This window comes from Callospermophilus lateralis, chromosome 11, assembly GCF_048772815.1.
Source record: "Callospermophilus lateralis isolate mCalLat2 chromosome 11, mCalLat2.hap1, whole genome shotgun sequence".
Classification (NCBI taxonomy): domain Eukaryota; kingdom Metazoa; phylum Chordata; class Mammalia; order Rodentia; family Sciuridae; genus Callospermophilus; species Callospermophilus lateralis.
In genome coordinates, this window is record NC_135315.1 from 110,240,672 (window position 1) to 110,261,874 (window position 21,203).

The 21,203-nt window shown below is 38.7% G+C and overlaps 1 protein-coding gene and 1 pseudogene across 1 annotated transcript in view; one reads left to right on the top strand and one right to left on the bottom strand.

The window, feature by feature from the left end:
• Positions 1 to 13,537, bottom strand: part of LOC143410758 (zinc finger homeobox protein 4-like) — a 38,015-nt gene extending 24,478 nt beyond the window's left edge. The window contains 2 exon segments of the mRNA XM_076871498.1: positions 4,030 to 4,146; positions 13,456 to 13,537. Coding sequence (XP_076727613.1) covers positions 4,030 to 4,146; positions 13,456 to 13,537 — 199 coding nt within the window.
• A 4,510-nt stretch (positions 13,538 to 18,047) lies between these two features.
• On the top strand, positions 18,048 to 20,927 carry LOC143409702 (putative RNA-binding protein 19 pseudogene; annotated as a pseudogene).
• Positions 20,928 to 21,203: the final 276 nt, after the last annotated feature.

The following is a 21,203-nucleotide window of genomic DNA, read 5'->3' on the forward strand; positions in this document are numbered from 1 at the left end:
TTTTCACAGCAAGAGAAACAATAAGAGAAGTAAATAGGGAGCCTACATCATGGGAACAAATATTTACTCCTCACACATCAGATAGAGCCCTAATATCCAGAATATACAAAGAACTCAAAAAATTAGACAATAAGATAACAAATAACCCAGTCAACAAATGGGCCAAGGACCTGAACAGAAACTTCTCAGAGGAGGACATACAATCAATCAACAAGTACATGAAAAAGTGCTCATCATCGCTAGCAGTCAGAGAAATGCAAATCAAAACCACCCTAAGATACCATCTCACTCCAGTAAGATTGGCAGCCATTATGAAATCAAACAACAACAAGTGCTGGCGAGGATGTGGGGAAAAGGGTTCTCTTGTACATTGCTGGTGGGGCTGCAAATTGGTGCGGCCAATTTGGAAAGCAGTATGGAGATTCCTGGGAAAGCTGGGAATGGAACCACCATTTGACCCAGCTATTGCCCTTCTCGGACTATTCCCTGAAGACCTTAAAAGAGCGTATTACAGGGATACTGCCACATCGATGTTCATAGCAGCACAATTTACAATAGCTAGATTCTGGAACCAACCCAGATGCCCTTCAATGGATGAATGGATTAAAAAATGTGGCATCTATACACCATGGAGTATTACGCAGCACTAAAAAATGACAAAATCTTGGAATTTGCAGGGAAATGGATGGCACTAGAGCAGATTATGCTTAGTGAAGCTAGCCAATCCCTAAAAAACAAATACCAAATGTCATCTTTGATATAATGAGAGCAACTAAGAATAAAACAGGGAGGAAGAGCAGGAAGAAAAGATTAACATTAAACAGAGACATGAGGTGGGAGGGAAAGGGAGAGAAAAGGGGAATTGCATGGAAACGGAGGGAGACCCTCATTGTTATACTAAATTACATATAAGAGGTTGTAAGTGGAATAGGAAAATAAACAAGGTGAGAAATGAATTACAGTATAGGGGGTAGAGAGAGAAGATGGGAGGGGAGGGGAGGGGGGATAGTAGAGGATAGGAAAGGTAGCAGAATACAACAGTTACTATTATGGTATTATGTAAAAATGTGGATGTGTAACCCATGTGATGCTGCAATCTGTACTTGGGGTAAAAAAGGGAGTTCATAACTCACTTGAAGCTAATGTATGCTAATGTATGAAATATGATATGTCAAGAGCTTTGTAGGGTTTTGAACAACCAATAAAAAAAAAAAAAAAACTTGGATATAACAGATGTTATTCAACTCTAAATAACTCTAAATTATAATTACCAGTAGAGTATTCTTTCTAATGAGAGTAGAATGAACGGATAATTTTAATTGCAATAATGAAGGTTAATTTCCATCTTTCCTCATGTTTACTCCCTTATTAAAAAGTGGTCCCCTTAGCCACGGCAGAGACATATTACATTTTCAATGCAAATGTATTAATCTGGATAAACTCTATATTAATTCTTGTACTGCACAGAGCTATAATTTGGATTATAATTAATCTAAAGTGACACTAGATTTAAATGACAATATAAATGAAGCATTAGGAGGCTTTTCTATTATGCATGAATATTCAACAAATATAACTTGCATATTGCCACGTCTCATTTTGAGAGCTCCAGTCCTACAGATTAGTGTCAGTAACACAGCACAACAGCTTACACAAACATAGCCTTCCTAACGTGTGTTAATTCCTTCGTTTTTAAAAAGTTCTATGTTTAAGTGGGGTCAAACTGTTTTCCCATCTAACATATTAAGATAGTAATTACTTTATAATTTTGCTAATATTCTTTTGACAATTTTAACTGATATAATATATATGTATATAGGATATATTATGTGGATTGCTATTTAATCATTAGAAATATTTACAAAGAAAAAAAATCCATGTAATAATTATTTAACCTAATAATTGTCAATTTAAAAAGCATAAAACCTTGTTAAAAAGGTCATGTTAATTTCCAATAACAAAAACTGTCCTGAAGGCTAGGAGATTTCAAAGCTAAAGATTTGCATCTCAGCATTTGCTTTTAGTTGGTCCTTGCTTAGAGCTAATTTTTATCCCTGTAGATACACCTGGGGAAGCTTTTTTATGGGAATAAAATTTGTTTTAAATAACTACCATTATGCAATATTCTATGTCCTCTCAGACACCCAAGTCCTGTCTGTATGGTACAATTAGGCACCCAAGGAAGGACCATAACTCATCAGGCCGTTAGGGAGTCATTGGGTTCATTATTTATGCAGAGCAGTGAACAGCAGCACCAGTGAAGGTAGAACCCTGCATCTGAGGTATGTTTGAAGCAAGACTCTTCCCTCAATGCTAAGATTAGATCCATTTTCAAAGGATTCCCAGAATCTATCCTTCACAAGGTACTAGACATTAGATATTTAATACTTCACATAACGTCCTATATCAAAGTATTACATAGGCGCTCAGCAAAAGTTAATGTGATATCTGGGTGTTTTACAGAGGCTTCTGAAGAATAAGAAGGATACACTTTGCAATCTGTTTTTGTACTACTCTGAGAAAGTCATCACTAAATACAGATAGATCCTGCTGTCCCTGAACAAATCAAGCAACTAGTCTTGATGACGTCCATCCTAAAGAGAGTAAATGGACCACCTTACTATTTCCAATCCATTTCAAATAAAGTTTAGATAGTACTACCCTTGACATTAACTGATCACTAGGTTCTTCAAATTCCTTGTCAATTGCCTCAGGAGGAAGCCTGCTACTATACTGCTATGGCATCTTTTCAGAGATTTCGCTTTAGGCTCAATACCAACCTTAGATTCTCTTTGTTTAAATCAAATTAGAATCATATGTTAGATACCACATCCTAGAAGCAAATAACAAAGGCACTTTTCTCCCTGGACTCCTCTGAGACATTTAGTATTAAAAGTTGAGGGGGGGAGCAGGGAGCCACTTTACATCATTTTTGAATGGCATGTAAAACTTAGACATGAAGAGATGGAATTACAAATATAGGATAATTCAGATTTAAATAAACTTGTATGTAAAAAATGATACATTTGGCTCAACCCAATATCTTCATAGTGAATACAAGCTCCTTTATATGCAGCTGTCGCTAGAATTCAAGGAAAAGATAGATGACTACCTGAAACTAATAGGCTTAAACCCGTTTCAGCACTTCTTCTGCTTCAATTAGTCCAACATAATACAACTAGGTATAGCGTGCAGCAAAGTAGCCAATGTAATATTCATTGCGACCATAGATTTCCATCTCATACATACAAAGCATGGATGAAGCCATATATTTGCCAAATCAAACACAGAAAAAGCCTTAGGTATCTACACCAGATGCTAGCCTAGGGTTTGTTTGTGCACAAGTAAACATCATGACAGGAAGGTTTGTTTTCAAAGACAGTAGCTTTCATTACCGGGATTTGTCTATTCTGGAAGATCAAAATTACCCAGCACCTAATCCCTTTTCAATGATATTTCCTCTTTCTTAGGCTGAATCATCTGTAAACTTTTTCACTGGATTTTGTTTGAAATGCTTCAAATAAATGCCCTTAAAAAGGGCAAATTCCTTAGTGTAGGTTGAATAAAAAGAGGAAAAATAGCACTTATTTTTAGGGTTACATGGTTTGGACAGGGGTACATATGACTGAATGACAAAATTCAAGTGATATCTAATCCTATGCTTATGAAAAATTAATATGCCATCAGAGGAATCACAAGTATAGCTAAGATTAATGAAAGGCGCTTAAAAAATTACAAGCACACAAACTGATTTGATTAAAAAATAATCTCGCTGGTTGTCCTGTAATATTCTTCAACTTATCCACATCTATTCTGTCAGATGGTTATGATTAAAAATAGGTCAATGGGAGGCTACTGATAGAAATCACATGCAAAATGCACATGCAATGAATAGTAGTAGGAATGTTCAGACAGTTTAAAATGAATAAAAGCTTTTAATAAGCTTGGTGGGGGGGAGTGAAGGAAGGGCTGATTGCAGTGAATGGAGGGATAGAGGAAAATGAAAGGTGAAAGAGTTTAGTATCTTACCAGAATCTTTATGGGAGCTCTTGCCTTCGCCATTGTCTCTCTCACTTGTGTCTTTCTCATCATCCTCGGCCACTGATGGGGGCTTAATAGCTCCTTCTGTCTCCTCACTTTGTTCTTCTGTTAAGAAATGAGACCAGTGAATACAATTGAAGAAGAAAGAAGAAAAAAAAAAAAAAACTAAAACACACACTAAAATAAACTTGGTGGCCACGTTAGAACTTTATTCATGAATTGTCTGTAGCTATTCCTACTCAAAAGAGAGAACATACATTTATGCAAAAGTCCATATTAGAACATGCTAACTGTACCCATGCAATTTTTTATCTAAAATAACAACATTTTTAATCCACTGAGAGCCTGCATCTATACTGAAAAAAGAAGAAGAAAGAAAGAAATCATTTTTAGTATAATTTGATATAGTTTAAGCTGAAAAGATGAAAAAAAAATGGTGGAAGGCATTTCAGTACTTTTAACAGTAGAACTTTCTAACAACATGGACCTTGTTCCATGAACTTGAATAGGTGTCAGAACAAATCAGATTCTTAGCAAAAATTCTTAGTGAAATAATGTGGTAAAATGGGTTAAATAAAAGATAGGTATTACTCCTTTCTTCAGATACCAGACCTCAGAGGAATTCTGTGAAATTTTGGTAGAGGAAGAGTTTGAAGCTTCAGTTATAGTTGGGGGTTTTGTATTTTTTTAAATAGGGGAAACTATATAGGGCGTAGGACATAACAAGGTATACTTCTATGACAACCACATCACCCCACACCTCATTCACGGGTTCACACCAGCTAGATTACATGGAAATCCTCATAGCAACTCAAACCTATTTAATTATTCTGTAAATCTTAGCTATGCCACTGCTGGTGGATTAATCTGTTTATGCAGTTAGCCTCTATGCTGGGGCTGTGCAGCACTAATCCGTGAAAGGCCCACTGTTCTCTTTCATCCTGCAATCATTTGTCTATCAGTGTGCTGATGTCACATTTTAATGAATTTTTAGCAATCTGAGTAATGCCAGATAACCAGGCTCTCAACTCCCCACAGCATGGCATGCTGTTTTCATTGCAGCACAAAAAAGAAAAATTATATTCCCCGGTTCAGGTATGAATTACATAAATTAGGAGAAGAAGGTAAAATGGGATTTGAAGCACTAGGCTGCTCAATTTCATAAAATCTTTAATGACCATATAAATTAACCCTGGAAAGGCAAAAGGTCATCGATACACATTTGCATACACTCTTCTATTTGCTTTTGATAAGCACAGCTTTTATGCAGAGAACCTGATACAATTAACCCTTCAATAACCATACAAAACGCTGCTACAGACATTTTAAGTGTCAAGCATTAACTGAAAATTACACAATGAATACAATTTTCATTGCAATTGCTATAGTGATTGAAAGGGGAAATCGTGGCCCTCTCCACACCCCATGTTTTATTAATAACATTCTGACAGCAGAATGAAATATCCACTGTCATACGTAGCAGCTGAGCACAAAAAAAATTATATTTAATGCCTCACTTGCCAGCCATGCTCTGCAATTGTGTGAGTAGGAAAACAACAGAGGGGAAACCGTTCTGGGCTCTATAGGAAACTCCAAAAAGCTAAAGGGAAAACAAGGACATTTAATACATTCAAATAAGAGTTTGGTTCAACTGTGAGTCCTCCAAGGCACCATAGGAATCCATTTATTCTATTTTTGCACTTTGCACAAAAGCAGAGGGGAGACCCCAATGAAGGTCATCAGTCATCTAAGGGCTTGGGGGAAGCTTTCCTTTCAGGCAAAAACACATGGAGATTTTACAATAAGAAGATAAAGAATCTTTTCTGGTTCTTTCCTGCTTTCACCCATCAGTGACCATCAGTTACTGATCCAACTCAGGATCTCTCCTTCCAGCACTGGCTGGACTGGTGGATATGGTGGTCCAGACCAAGCTGGAAGGCTGTGGTTCTGTCAGGCCCACAAATGTGGTATGATATCCAGAGTCAGGCCCGTGACAATTTCTTTTCAACTATTGTGGTGAAGGGATGCAAGACTTATTTGAGAAGATTTACTGGACTTTTCCCCCAGAGCTGGAAAATGAAGTGTCAGAGTGCTACTGAGTGTTCTTATCTTGAGGGAACATAAAATTGTAAGGGCTATTGCAACTCACATTAATAAAACATTGTGTGCCAGGAGAAGAAAAAGAAAATTATGAAGGCACTAAAAGAAAAGCTACAGTATAATCTGGATCTCATCAGACAGATTTTGCAAGGTCCTCTTCTTCATTTTCTGGTATGTGTTTTAAGTGTGAGAGAAATTCCCAGACATGTTCTTCTATAATTCACTGTGGTGTCTGACCTCTGCCTGACCCTGGCAACAGTTTGAGAAATCTGAATGTGAACAAAGACTCTGTGTCAGCAGCAGGGAAAGATTGTGGGATAGACTCTCCCCATCAACTTAAACGCAAACAGCATTTCTGAGGCCATAACTTTGCCTGGCTCCTCCAAGCCACAACTCATAACCCTCAGAGGTGGATTTGCCTGCAATGCCTCTGCTTCTGTGACTTTTTTTCCTCTCTCTCTCTTTTTGATTCTTCCTTTGAAGTAGGCAGGCAATTAGCTGTAATGCTCAAGCAATTCAGACCTGTTTTCTGGTTTAGAAGGCGAAAGCTGTTTATTACAGGTAGGCTCTTTGGAGCCATAAGAACTTTGCAAATTTTTAATCATGCAAAAAATAATCACAAAGTAACTTATACACACCATAAAGTTTCATATAAGTCAGAATAAAAGGTCACTTTCATTCTCAAAGAGAGTTTTAGAAATAAATTTGACATTCATTATATAAACAGACTTTAGAGTCATGAGAATTAATGTGAAGAAACCACTTTCTCTGGAAAAACCTATAGGTTTAGATTTGGGGTCAGGGGAGGGAGCCCAGCTACATTCTAATTTCCAAGTACCACATTTCCTCCATTTTGAAATACCACTAAATGTTAGATGTTTTACAGGGGAAAAATATATGATATTAAATGTCTTAAAATCCTTAGAACTGAAGGTATAAAAACATTACATAAGATTCCAAAATAAAGATGCTAAAGCAGTCTTCATTTTCATCACTGTCTTTAAACTGTTACATACAATAATAAGTGAAAGTATTATAGCATTTCGTAGTACTGATGCATTCACGGAATGTGTATTATTAATTATCCTTTGCTTCACGGAATATAAAAAATAAAATCTATGTTTGTATCTTACTTAAGCACAAATGTGCATTAGGTTCCACTAGAATTTCCAAATTTTTAGACAAATGATATTTTCATTTTTAAATGTTACAGGATAATAGAAAGAAGACAAAATACTGTAGTCTTATATTACAGAAGTATGATATAATTACCTTCCCCCGGCATTTTTAACATGCCTGAAATGATCATCTTATGTTACTCTACACCCACACACCAACTATATTTAAAAGAGAAGTTTTTGAATGACTAGCTTAGAATACTTCATTTGAACAACAAAAAAAATGATTGGAAAACCACTTTCAATTTATCCTACAAAATCATAATATACAATTTCTAAGCAAATCTACTTCAATGAGATTCCTCTCATCTAAGGCCAGCCAATTGTGCTCGTTTCCCTGTTTCAGTATTCACTTGGGTTTGGGAAACTTCATTCTGAGTTTTCTAAGAAATACTGTGTGATTTTTAAATTTTTTCAATTCACACATAATAATTGTACATATTTATAGGGTAAGATGTGATAATTTGATACATGTGTAGTGATATACTTTATTCATGTATAACATGTAATGATCAAATCAGGGTAATTAGCATTTCTGTCTCCATAAACATTTATAATTTCTTTGAGTTGGGAAACTTCAAACTCTTCTAGTGTTTGCAAAATATATTCTAAATTGTTATAAATGATAATCACCCCACTGGGCTACAGAATATGAAAACTTATTCCTGTCTAATTGCATTTTGGAACTCATTGTCCAACTTCCCCCCAACCCTTCTCTCCTACAATTCTGAGTCTCTAGCAAACCCTATTCCATTCTTTAAGATGAACTTTTTGAGCTTTCATATGAGTGAAAACACAGAGCATACTTTCAAAGCCCATGGACTGATCATGTAAAAGAGAAATAGAGGATGGTCACTTAAATGTCTTCAGTTTTATATATAGAGCATCTCTATTCAAGATAACTGGCTTGTGAGAATTTTCTCCTGGACTTTTCCAAGGTCCCTTTGTTCAGGTCTTCTCCATTCAAATCTACCCTCTATAATTTCTACTTAAATCTGACTCCTCTACTTAAAGTATTCAGTGACCCCTATCACATAAAAAGAGAATGCTCCTTCTGTGCAAAGCAAGAATACCTCTGCCCTGGTGTACACCCATCTCTCTTCATTTCATACCAAGCAACTAATATGCAAACTTTAGAACATCAGAATCACCTGGAGGACATGTTAAAACCAATTGCTGGGCACCACCTGTAAAGTTTCTAATTTAGTAAGTTGAGAGTAAGACTTGTGAACTTGCAACTCTAACAAGACACCAGGTCATGCTGATGCTTCTCATACAGCTCACATTTTGTAAGCACTGTGGAACCAACATCTATCTGTTCATAATGTCCTCTCTCCCTATACTTATCATTATATTTCCTATATTGCATAGAAATGGAAGGAGACCCTCATTGATATACAAAATTACATATAAGAGAATTTGAGGGGGAAGGGAAAAAAAAGGAAAGAGATAAATTACAGTAGAAGGGGTAGAGAGAGAAGATGGGAGGAGAGGGGAGGGGGGATAGTAGAGGATAGGAAAGGTAGCAGAATACAAAAGTTACTATTATGGCATTATGTAAAAATGTGGATATGTAACCGATGTGATTCTGCAATCTTTGTAATGTTTTGAATAACCAATAAAAAAATAAAAATTAAAAAAACCTTATCTAGGATAACAACTTTTCTTTATAGTATAACTCCCACTTTTTCCCTTCATGACCACCTTGAAAAATATCAGTTTCAAGATCTGGAAAAATAGAGTTAATAATACCTACTCCATATGCTTATTATGAGCTAAAGTATAAAAATAAGTCAACACAGAGCCTAGCATAAAATAAATACTAAAAATGATCATTGTATTGATACTAGTACTGTTCATTGTTTTCTTCAACAAAAAGTCTTTTCTGAACTTCAAACTAAGTTTATTGTTTTGGGGTAAGTTTTTTTTTCTTTCCTGTACATTGATGTCAAACAATCAAACAATGTACCTATATAATAGTATATGGAAATTATATTAATATTTCTGCTTTGCCTTAATAGGTAAACATTTTCTGAAAACAGTGATGTATTCATCTTTGTTCAAGAAGCACCTTGAACACTGCTTGGAAAATAGTAGTCCTTTGATATATTTTAGTTAGAATGTTAAATTAAATTTAGGAAGCAAAATTAGGGGAAGAAAGGGAGTAGTCCTAATTCTATCCCATTCCTCTATTGCCCTTCAATAAAACTTAAAAGGGTGTTTATTTTCTCTCTGAAAAATCACACTCATCATTCAGCCCTCTCTAAATGTATGTGTGTAGCTTCTGTTTTCTAAGTACTTTTCTCAAAGTCACTAATGACCTCCATGCTATAAAATCTAAAGGTCACTTCTCTGCATCTTACTTAACTTACTTTCATCAACGGATGTTGCTACTCTTTATCTCTGGCAAAAAGCACCTCTCTTGGATTTCCTTGTATTAGACTACTATGGTTTCATCCTACGTCTCTAGAAGTTCACTCTAAAAGTTTACTTTTGGTAGGGACTCACTATTTCATTAAATACCAAATGTCAAGCACCTCCCCTATTGGTACCAAGCCCTCTTCCTTATGTATATTATCTCTTTATCTGATTTCATCTAGTTCTATAGATTTAAATTACATTATATACATACACATTGATGTCTAACAGGTACAGCAAACTCAATATGCTCAAATCAGAGTTCTTCAACTTAATGTACCTCACTCCATTTTTCTCCCAACTTCATCTTTTCAGTTAATGGTGCCACCATCCACCACAAGCCATTCTGGACTCTTCACTTTCCCAATCACATGCATTATATCCATCAACAAGTCCTTGGAAGGACTTCTACTTCCAAAATATTTAGTTAGTTCATACTGCATTCATTTACTTTACATTTCCCTTGCCAGTATCGTTAGCAACTTATCTGTATTACTGTAATGGCCTCACAAATAAGTAAGACTGACTCTTGCTTTCCCATAACTTATTCCATAAAGCTAAGGAAAATCAACCTGCTCTTCTGGCACCCTTTATTATTACACTTAGTATAATACATCAACTCCTCACTATGGATGGAAGGATTAGGCCCTTGCCTACTTTTCGTACCACATTGGATGTTGCTGGCCCTCCACTCTCTAATATTTCTTCCTTCTAGCCTTCCTTCACTTCCTGGAATATAACCAACTTCTTCCTACCTTTGTAGGAATATGTTTTCCCAGACTCCTTGCATAATTGGTCCATGCTCCTTATTCAGGATTCAAGTAACCTGTCACTTCCTGAAAGAACCTGTCTGACCATTGCTACTAAAGTAGAGCATCACCTGTCACTCAGGATAAGGGTCCTCAGAGTTGGGCAGGATTCACCATCACCTGCAGGGCTTGTAAAACCCGATGCTAGATCTCACTCCCAGTGTTTCTGATTTAGGTCATGGGTGGGCCCAGGAATATGTTTTGTGAAAAGTTCCCAGGTTATGCTAATGCTGTCTATGAGAGGAGTACACCTTAAGAATCTCTGCTCTGGTATATCACCTCTTTCACATCCTTTACCATAATTATTGCAGTCTAAAAATTCCTTGTTGTTTATTTATCTAGAAGTGTCATTTAATATAAGGGTCACTGATATACCTTATTCATAATGTGTGCCCAGAAGTCCCACGCATAAAGAAGGAACTCATCAACATTTTAAGAAAAACTGAGAGCTGCTAGTTTAATTATTTGGGTAAGTATATCAATGGCCTGATATCATAAATTGAGATGCAGAAAAGTAGAAATGATTTTGCAGAAAGGAATTCAGTTTGGAATTTGTATTTGACTTCTCTGTAGAACATATAGATGAAAACAATCAGAAGGCATTGACAGATCTAAATCTAAAACTTCTCAGAGATTGAGGTGAGGATGACAGTTTTAGTGTCTTTGTTTAGAAAACATTAAAGAAATGTATTAATGGGGACTTGTCTCTTTTTAACTTAATGTTTTTGTTGTAAGTCTTGTTTTTGCCATATTGTGCAAAAAGTCATTAATAAAACCTTTATGAATTTGAGGTGGAGGGAGACTGAGTTTATATTATTGTATCTTAAATGTGCTATCTAGTTTTGTAGGGGGAAATAACATACAGCATTTTAAAAAATATTCATGAGACATGCACAGGTAAACTAAGCTTCACCTGGAAGCTGAAATTTTTAAAGAGGGATTCTTAACTACATAGTAAAGGGATGTTTTCACGTGCAAAGCCCTTTTAAAAAAGTATTTCAATATACCATCATGGATGCAAAGGACTTTTTTTAATAATATAGCACATTATTATTTCAATTGTATAAATCTGGCAACCAAGGTCATATTATATAGCAGAAACAAATGAGGTGTGTTATATCAACCTGGGTAAATTTCCTCTTAAGTTACCTAAATGTAATGCAGCTAAGGAAGTGCAACTGCCATTTTTAACATATACATGTACAAATGCAAAGCACAGAGAATCATGAATGTGTTGACATGGCTACAAAATTCCAATGACTCCATTAATTACTGAAAATGATCTCTGGATTGTTGAAAGATATTTTATATAAAACAGATCATTTAGGTGAAATGTCACAGCTTAAAAAATGTAGATGAGAGAAATTACAAATCTTAATCTTTAAGAAGCTAGAGACACATGCAAAAAATGAATCTAGACACAGATATTACATCTTTCAGTAGAATTAATTCAAGATGAATAGTAGACCTAAATGCAAAACACAAAACTTTAAAATTCCTGAAAGATAAAAAAAATAAAATCTAGATGACTTTTTGTTTGATGACAACTTTTTGGATAACATAACAAACACATGACCCATGAAAGAAGGAACTGGTAAACTTGACTTAATTAAATTTTTTTACTTTATGAAAGACACTGCCTAGGTAATTATAAAACAAGCCACAGCTTGGAAAAATATATTTGCAAAATACATATCCAAGAAAAAAAATTATCAAAATGTAAAATATTAAAACTCAGACTTTTATCAAGATATAGAATATTCGACATCAATAGTAAGAAAACAAACAACTCAATTAAGAGTGGGTAAAATCCTTAAGATAAATCTCACCAAAAAAGATATGCAGATGATGAATGAATATATTAAAAGATGCTGTCAAGGAAAGGCAAGTAAAAACAATGAAATACCACTGTACACCTATTAGAAAGGTCAGAATCCTGAACACTCACATCAAATACTGGTGACAGGAATCTCATTCACTGCTGGTGGAAATGCAAAATGCTTATAATACTGAACCTACTCTTAGCATGTGATCCAGAAATTGTGCTCCCTGAAATTTGTCCAAAGGAACTGAAAATTTATGCCTCCACAAAAACCTGCATTCAGATATTTATAATAACTTTATTTACAATTGCCAAAACTCAGAAGCAATCAAGATGCTCTTAAATGAGTGGACAAATTAACTCAACTATCCATACAATGAAGTATTATTCATTGATTTACAAAAATCAGCTATTAAGCTATGAAAAGACATGGAATATACTTAAATGCACTTTACTAAGTGAAAAAAGCCAATCCGGAAAGGATACATACAATACGATTTCATATATATTACATTCTGGAAATATGATGGACACAGGTGAGGATCAGGGATAACCACAGGGTGAAGTAGGGGGATAGGCAAAAAAGAAATAAAAATAATGAATAATTTGCATACAGGATTTTTAGGGCAGTGAAACCATTCTACATGCTATCTTAATGATGGATACATACCATTAAAATATTGTCCAAACTCATAAAATATACAACACCAAGAATGAACCCTAATGTAAACTATGGTCTTTGGATGTTAATTATGTCAATACAGGTTCATCAATTATAAGAAATGTACCACTCAGGTATGGGATCGTGATAATGAGGGAGGCCATGCATGGTAGGGCATAGGAGATATATAAAATCTGTACCTTTCTCTTAATTTCACTGTGAACCTAAAACTCTAAAAATTGAAGTCATTTTGCATATGCTTCCAAATATAGATATATTTGATTTTGCTTTTTACTTATTTGTGTAAGAAATTTGATTATATATAATTATAGCAATTCTTGGGGACATTAATTAAAAAATTATAATAGTAACAAATGTAACTCATTTAGAACAGGGCAAGGTTTTGAGAGAAAAGAAAATAATTACCTGAGGTTGCTCTCAATTGCTGCTCTGTAAGATCATCCTCACAGGTCCTGGCTCCCAAAGAAGCAGTTTCTGCAGAGGACATTAGAGTGGAAGGTAATCAGCATGCCATACCCAGCTCTTGTATCATTGCCAATATCACAAGAAACCCACTTTTGGCTAGCGGAAGTGGTAAGTTACCAGGTAAAGTTCAGATGAGTTGCTAGCACACATCATAGTGAGCGGTAGTTGAAAAATTGAGACCGGGGTGTGGTAGGTTTAGATTCAACTGTCAAACTTCAGCAGCACTGAACAAGTACACCAATATTGATAAAACTTGGGAACAGAAAAGCTTCATTCTGATTTTTACCTGTTGGCTATTTGACCAAGACTACATTAAAGGATTATGTAATTAATGATGATGGCATTTTACACAGATTATGAGTATTCTTTTACTTGTCTGACAAGGTCCCCCGAAAGGAAAGGAAAATCCATTATATGGCAGCTGACATGAGAGGCAAAGCAAAAATCAGGGAGTTGAGGGGAAACCCAAAGAATCAGTCCAAGTCATCACTAGATTCACATCTTTATTCTGATCTTGTATTTGAGCTCCAGAGTAGAAGTGCCAACAATATCCTGGTTTGCCAAACTCAACCCAAACACAGATCATTAATTTCACCTAACTGTAGTCTTCCTTTTTGTGCCCTGTTGTGTGGAAATTAGTTATTAAAAATAGCTACATTTCAGAAATTGCCTTTAATATTTCATTCTTTCTCCATAATGAATTATAATTATATGAAGTAGATTCCATTTTACAAGGCTTTCCATTAACGTTGTCTATTTTTTTCTGCCATTTTGTTCCCTGACAATTTCCATAGTCTCTACAACATCCCACCTGTCTCAAATTCCTAACCTTTCTAATCTAATACCTCATCAACATCTCAGGAGCTATCTTAAGAATCTTAAGTACAAAGCCCAGCTCCTGTATTTTCTCATTTACTTAGTTCTCTAAGCCTCCATTCCCACATTTTTAAAATGAAGACATATGTATAAAAATAGTCAATAAGAGCAAAACATTAAAAAATAAAAGCACAATGTGATATAGTCTTCAAAGTCATAAAAGGCCATAAAGTATCAAGATTTTTTTTTAAAAAAGTTGTTACACAATTCTTACACTGCCAAAGAGAATCATCATGTTTGTCTAATATTTTTAGGCAATAGCATCTCTGGTTGATTCTGAAGGCTTTAATTAAACAAATAATTAACCTTGAAAATAGAAGTGCACAACAAGGCACTATTATTGCATTTACTAATTGTTTTTCCTGCTGTGTACAAAACCTTTGGCCTTTGGTGGTAATCTATTTTAAAACAATACAATCATAATAAACAGGGCTCAGCCCAAATGCACACACCAAATAATGTTTACTTATAAATAAATCTTAAATTAATCTTGAAAGAAAGAATTTATCCTTAGTCCTTGATTATAAATCCAGGAGTAACCTCCAAATATTTGGCAGCATTGATGTACATCCAACATGTCACTCAAGAAGCCTACCTACTTCCTCTTGGCCAATAAGCATAACTTTAAGCCTTGATCGCTGTTGTCCCTTTGAATTTAAGTGTCTATTTTCTTCTACCCCCTTTAACCTTCTTTTTTTCCCCTCAAAACCAAAGTGCTCCTCAGCCAATTATCTTACATATACGTTTCAGCATTTATACTGATACATTATCATAAGTTTTTATAGGATCAATCTGTATTTACCCAATAAATTGTGAATTCCTTAAGAGCAGCCTTTTATCTTCCCAGAGTCTCAAATAAGGACAGAGGAAATCATACGAAATTCACTAGGACACGTTTATTCAAAAAATACCTACATTATATATCCTGAAACAGATGAGCCTCATGATACGAATTTTTAAAATCTTCCCCAAGCCCTGGGACTCTAAATTCAAAGCACTGTCAATTATGCTAAACACAGATAATAATTCCTGTTACATACATCAATGTGTGCATGTGTGTGTGTTTGTGTGTGTGTGTGTGTGTGTATAACCATTTTTTTCTGATCATTCCTAGAAGAAAAATAAGTATAGTTTATCCAAGAATACTTTCCCTTCCATTCCTACTTCAGTGTTATCATATTGGCTTCTCCAAAATAGATACAGTGCTACTAACTGAATTTGGCCAAATGACTGCTGCCCCCTTGAAGATTTATTAAAAATAAAAATGTCAAAGAATAAAAAAATTATTTAGTTTGTTTCCTGACAAGAACTCTGATGAGCTGTTTGTAAGAAACAATTATGTGATCCTCAAAATAAACTCAAGAGGCAGTTATTAATATTTACAAAAAGGAAACTTGACCTTAAAGATATGGGTAACTTGTCCCAGGTCATAAAATTAGAAATTGATAGAGCTTGAAATGAAATTCTTCTCTGTCTGATCTAGAAAAGCTGAGAAATTTTAAATGTATTCAATTGTAATACCACAATACTTAGGAGCCCATAAAGGTTTTCCTAGGCTCAGCAAAGGCTAGAAACATAGTGAGAAGAAGAAAACGAAGGGAAGGGAAGAGAAGGGAGGGGGGGGATAGAGGAGAGGAGGGGAGGGGAGGAGAAGGGAAGAAAGGGAGAGGAGGAAGAAAGGCAGACAGGCAGGCAGAGAAGAAACTTTTCACCAATCCTATGAAAAAATCTGATATTTCATAACACATTCACATTCCTTGAATAGAAAAATAAAGCAAATAATAGTTTGGTGTCACGTTAAAAATCATTTCATTTGATAGTGATTTAGGGAAATGCACAAAATGTCAAAATAAGAAAGTGCTACTTAATATTACAAATTAGGTCCTGCGGCGCTTGGAGACTACTCCAAGAAGAGCTACTTGTGCAAATAATTTCATAAGGGAATTTATTTCAGAGTGCCCCAGAATTCATTTTAGAGCCTCAACCATGTTGCTCCCTTTATACAAATGATAATATTTTAATTAAGGAGCTTTTAATTTATCAAACAAACTGATTAATCTATACTTTTCTGCCTGTGTAAAATGAAATGTTTAAAACCTAATAATGGTACATAGCATCATGCAATATTTCACTCTAATAATTGCTATGTAATAACAAAACTGACTGATGTTAACAGGATCTGTCTCTTTTGCTGGTGATTTAATTAGGTTACTAATTTGTGTTCTCTAGCCCTGACCTTTTTTGTTTAATATTATTTAAAAATAATACCATTGACTTAGATTATCCAGTATTCTATTCTACCCTGTCAATTTGGTGATGATCACACATTTGAAAATGGTAGCAAATTACTCCATTTTTATTAACACAATGAGATAGTAATCAGCAGCCCTTTCTGGGGAATGGGGTATTGATCATCACAATCATCATCAACACTGTGCAGAGTATCTGCTCTGTGCCAGATTCTGATGCATTATGACACCCCAACCAAGTGATGCAGCTATGCTTTGAGGTCATACTCTCATTTCAGGGGAGTTTTTCTTAACCACAATGATATACTAAACCATATTTTTAAAATACTAAATGTAGCTTTCCTTTTTTGGTGGTGCCAGGGATTGAACCCAGGGCCTTGTGCATGCAAGGCAGGCACTCTACCAACTGAGCTATATCTCCAACCCCATATAACTTTCCTTTAAATTCTGTAATTATTTCTTGTGTTATTTTTTCTTATCTGGCCCAAACTTTGCTTTTCCCTGAGACTAACCCACAGGTCTATATTGGCAAAGATGGATCATAATGTCTAGAAGTCTAGTCCTTTACCTTGTGGGATGAAAGTTCTTACAACTCTCTCTCATTGCCTTGCCCTGCCATATCTGCTTCACTTTTTACCTTTCCCTTTCATTTATGAATGATATTTATTCTGGAAAATAAACAGATATCTTTTAGGCACTTAATCATCAAGTTCTAGCAAATATTTTCCTCCCTGACAGCTGCAACAACAATTTTAAAAAACTAAAATCAATAGAAATATTATGGTCAGAAAACAGTCTAGAATTTAAATTCTTAACAGTCTAGATATAAAGAGATTTGGGAATAAATCTAATCTGCACTTGATGACAGCAACAGCATTTGCTTTGTATATTCTTATCAACAAAATTTGAAACACAAAGTGTGGTCACAATTGAAATTTTAAAAATAATGAGTGGATGTTCAGGTATAGTACTGATAGTACAAGTAGTCTTCTATGATCTGCATTTTGTCTTTCTGCAGTCACAACAGTCTGAAAATGTTAAATAGAAAATTTCAGAAATCAATAATTTATGTGTTGTAAACCATGTACAGTTCTGAGTTACATGATGAAATCTCAAGTCATCCCACACTGTCCCACCCACTGTATGAATCAGCCCCCTGTCTAGTATATCCATGCTCTATGTGCTACCTGAACATTAGTCATTTCTGGGTTATCAGATTGACTGTCAAGCTATTCCAGTGCTTGTGGTCAAAAAGTCTTACTTCACATAATAATGGCCTAAAAGTGCAGAGTAGGGATGCTGGCAGTTTGGATGTGCCCAAGAGAAGACATAAAGTGTTTCCTTTACGTGAACAGGTAAAAGTTCTTAATAAAAGAAGAAAAAAAGAGAACAGAGGAACCTGGTGCCATGTCGCGACTGATCGTGAAGAACCTCCCAAATGGGATGAAGGAGGAGCGATTCAGGCAACTCTTCACCGCCTTCGGCACGCTGACCGACTGCAGCCTCAAGTACACCAAAGATGGCAAGTTTCACAAGTTTGGCTTCATCGGCTTCAAGTCTGAGGAGGAGGCCCAGGCTGCGCTGAACCACTTCAACAAGAGATTATCGACACGTCCCGGACCACAGTAGAGTTCTGCAAGTCCTTTGGGGACCCAACAAAGCCTCGAGCCTGGAGCAAACTGCCCAGAGACCAAGGCAGCCCAAGCAGCCCTCACAAGTCTCTGTCCCCCCAGAAATTAAGAAGGATGACAAGAAGAAAAAGGCCCCACGTGAACTGGAGCAGCTGAAGGAAGATACCGAGTTCCAGGAGTTCCTGTCAGTTCACCAGAAGCGGACACAGGTGGCCACTTGGGCAAATGATGCCCTGGACACTGAGCTCCCAAAAGGGAAGAGCAAGCCGACCAGCGACTACTTGAACTTTGACTTCGATTCTGGGCAGGAGAGTGAGGAGGAGGCCGCCGAGGAGGAGCCAGGAGAGCAAGGCCTGGAAGCTAAAGCGGCTGCCCAGCGGGGCATGTCGGACATGGAGTACCTGAAGTCCAAGGTGGTGGCAGCCGAGTCCTCTTCCTCAGAGGAGGAGGAAAGCAAGGACGAAGCCGTAAACTGTGATGGAGGCAGTGAGGAAGAGGAGTCCCCTGCCACCCCCGACCAGCCCAAGCGAGGGAGCCCAGGGGCCCTGCCTGGGATAGGGAGGCCACAAGAGCCCAGAGCCCAGACAGAGAAACCAGCAAACCAGAAGGAACCCACCACGGCCCACACCGTGAAGCTACGGGGAGCCCCGTTCAGTGTCACAGAGAAAAATGTCCTGGAATTCCTGGCGCCCCTGAAACCAGTGGCCATTCGAATAGTGAGAAATGCGCATGGGAACAAGACAGGGTACGTCTTTGTGGATTTCAGCACTGAAGAGGAGATGAAGAGAGCCCTGAAGTGCAATCGGGAGTACATGGGTGGACGCTACATCGAGGTGTTCAGGGAGAAGCAAGTCCCCACAGCCAAGGGGCCCATGCAAAAGAGCACACAGCCCTGGCAAGGCCGGACACTCGGGGAAAATGAAGAGGAGGAGGACCTGGCAGACTCTGGAAGACTTTTTGTGCGTAACCTGCCCTACACGAGCACCGAGGAGGACCTGGAGAAGCTCTTCTCCACCTATGGTCCCCTGACGGAGCTCCACTACCCCATCGACAGCCTGACCAGGAAGCCCAAGGGCTTTGCCTTTGTCACCTTTATGTTCCCTGAGCACGCGGTGAAGGCCTACCCGGCCGTGGACAGCCAGGTGTTCCAGGGCAGGATGCTGCACGTGCTGCGGTCCACCATCAGGAAGGAAGCCAGTGAGGACGCAGACGTCCCTGGCTCCTCCTACAAGAAGAAGAAGGCGTCCGAGGACAAAGCCCGTAGCTCCAGCTCCCACAACTGGAACACACTGTTCATGGGGCCCAATGCCGTGGCCGATACCATCGCGCAGAAGTACAGTGCCACCAAGAGCCAAGTGTTCGACCACGAGACCAAGGGCAGCGTAGTCGTGCGCGTGGCCCTCGGGGAGACTCAGTTGGTCCAAGAAGTGCGGCGCTTCCTCATCGACAATGGCGTCAGCCTGGACTCTTTCAGCCAGGCGGCAGCAGAACGAATCAAGACTGTGATTCTGGCCAAGAACCTCCCGGCAGGCACCCTGGCTGCCGAGCTGCAGGAGACCTGCGGCCGAGCTGCAGGAGACCTTCGGCCGTTTCGGGAGCCTGGGTCCAGTGCTGCTGCCCGAGGGTGGCGTCACTGCCATCGTGGAGTTCCTGGAGCCCCTGGAGGCCCGCAAGGCCTTCCGACACCTGGCCTATTCCAAGTTACACCATGTCCCCCTGTATCTTGAGTGGGCTACAGTTGGCGTCTTCTCCAGCACAGCCCCACAGGGGAAAGAGCCTCAAGAAACATCTGCAGAAAAGAACATGGTGGAGCCAGAAACCGTGGCTGATGGTGAGGCCCCAGACGGTGAGAAGCCAGCGGAGGAAGGAACAGAGGCCCCCACAGCCAAGTCAGAAGAAGAGGAGGAGGCGGACGAGGAAGAGGAGGACGAGGAGAGCCTTCCAGGGTGCACTCTGTTCATTAAAAACCTCAACTTCAGCACCACGGAGGAGACACTGCAGCAAGTGTTCTCCAAAGTGGGGGCCGTGAGGAGCTGCTCGGTCTCCAGGAAGAAGAACAAAGCAGGGGCGCTGCTTTCCATGGGGTTTGGATTTGTGGAGTACCGGAAGCCGGAGCAAGCCCAGAGAGCCCTCAAACAGCTGCAGGGTCACATCGTGGACTGCCACAAGGTGGAAGTGTGGATATCAGAACGAGCCACCAAACCAACCCTGACCTCTGCCCGGAACATCCCCTTCCAGGCTGACCGCAGGGAGATCCGCGAGCTCTTCAGCACCTTCGGAGAGCTGAAGACGGTCCGCTTGCCCAAGAAGATGACCGGGACAGGCACGCACAGGGGCTTCGGCTTCGTGGACTTCCTCACAAAGCAGGATGCCAAGAGAGCCTTCAATGCCCTGTGTTACAGCACCCACTTGTACGGCCGAAGGCTGGTCCTGGAGTGGGCAGACTCCGAGGTGACCCTGCAGGCCCTGCGGCGGAAGATGGCCGAGCACTTCCACTAGCCCCCGAAGAAGAAGCGGTCTGTGGTGTTGGATGGGATCCTGGAGCAGCTGGAGGACAGTGACCATGACGGCGAGGAGCAGACACTTCAGCTGTGAGCTGGCACAGAGGGCTGCCGTGCGAGAATCCCCACCTGTGTCTGTCCAGTGAGCAGTTAGACTAGCAGAAGGACTAACAGAGCAGGCAGCCCAGAGCTGTCCACGTCTATGGGACCAGGAACCCCGGATTCCTCCAGGGACACCTCCGAGCAGCTACTTAGGCCTCGGGCTCCAAGCCGAGCCTGACACCAACGCCAGCAGCGTCCACTCCCAAGCAGGGCTGTGGACACATCACAAACCTCACTCCTGGCCAGAAGCGACCCCAGGCTTTGCCCAGAGCCAGGCACCTGCGTGTAGTGCGTCCATTCCCGCTGCAGCCTGAGGGGAGCTCCCGTGG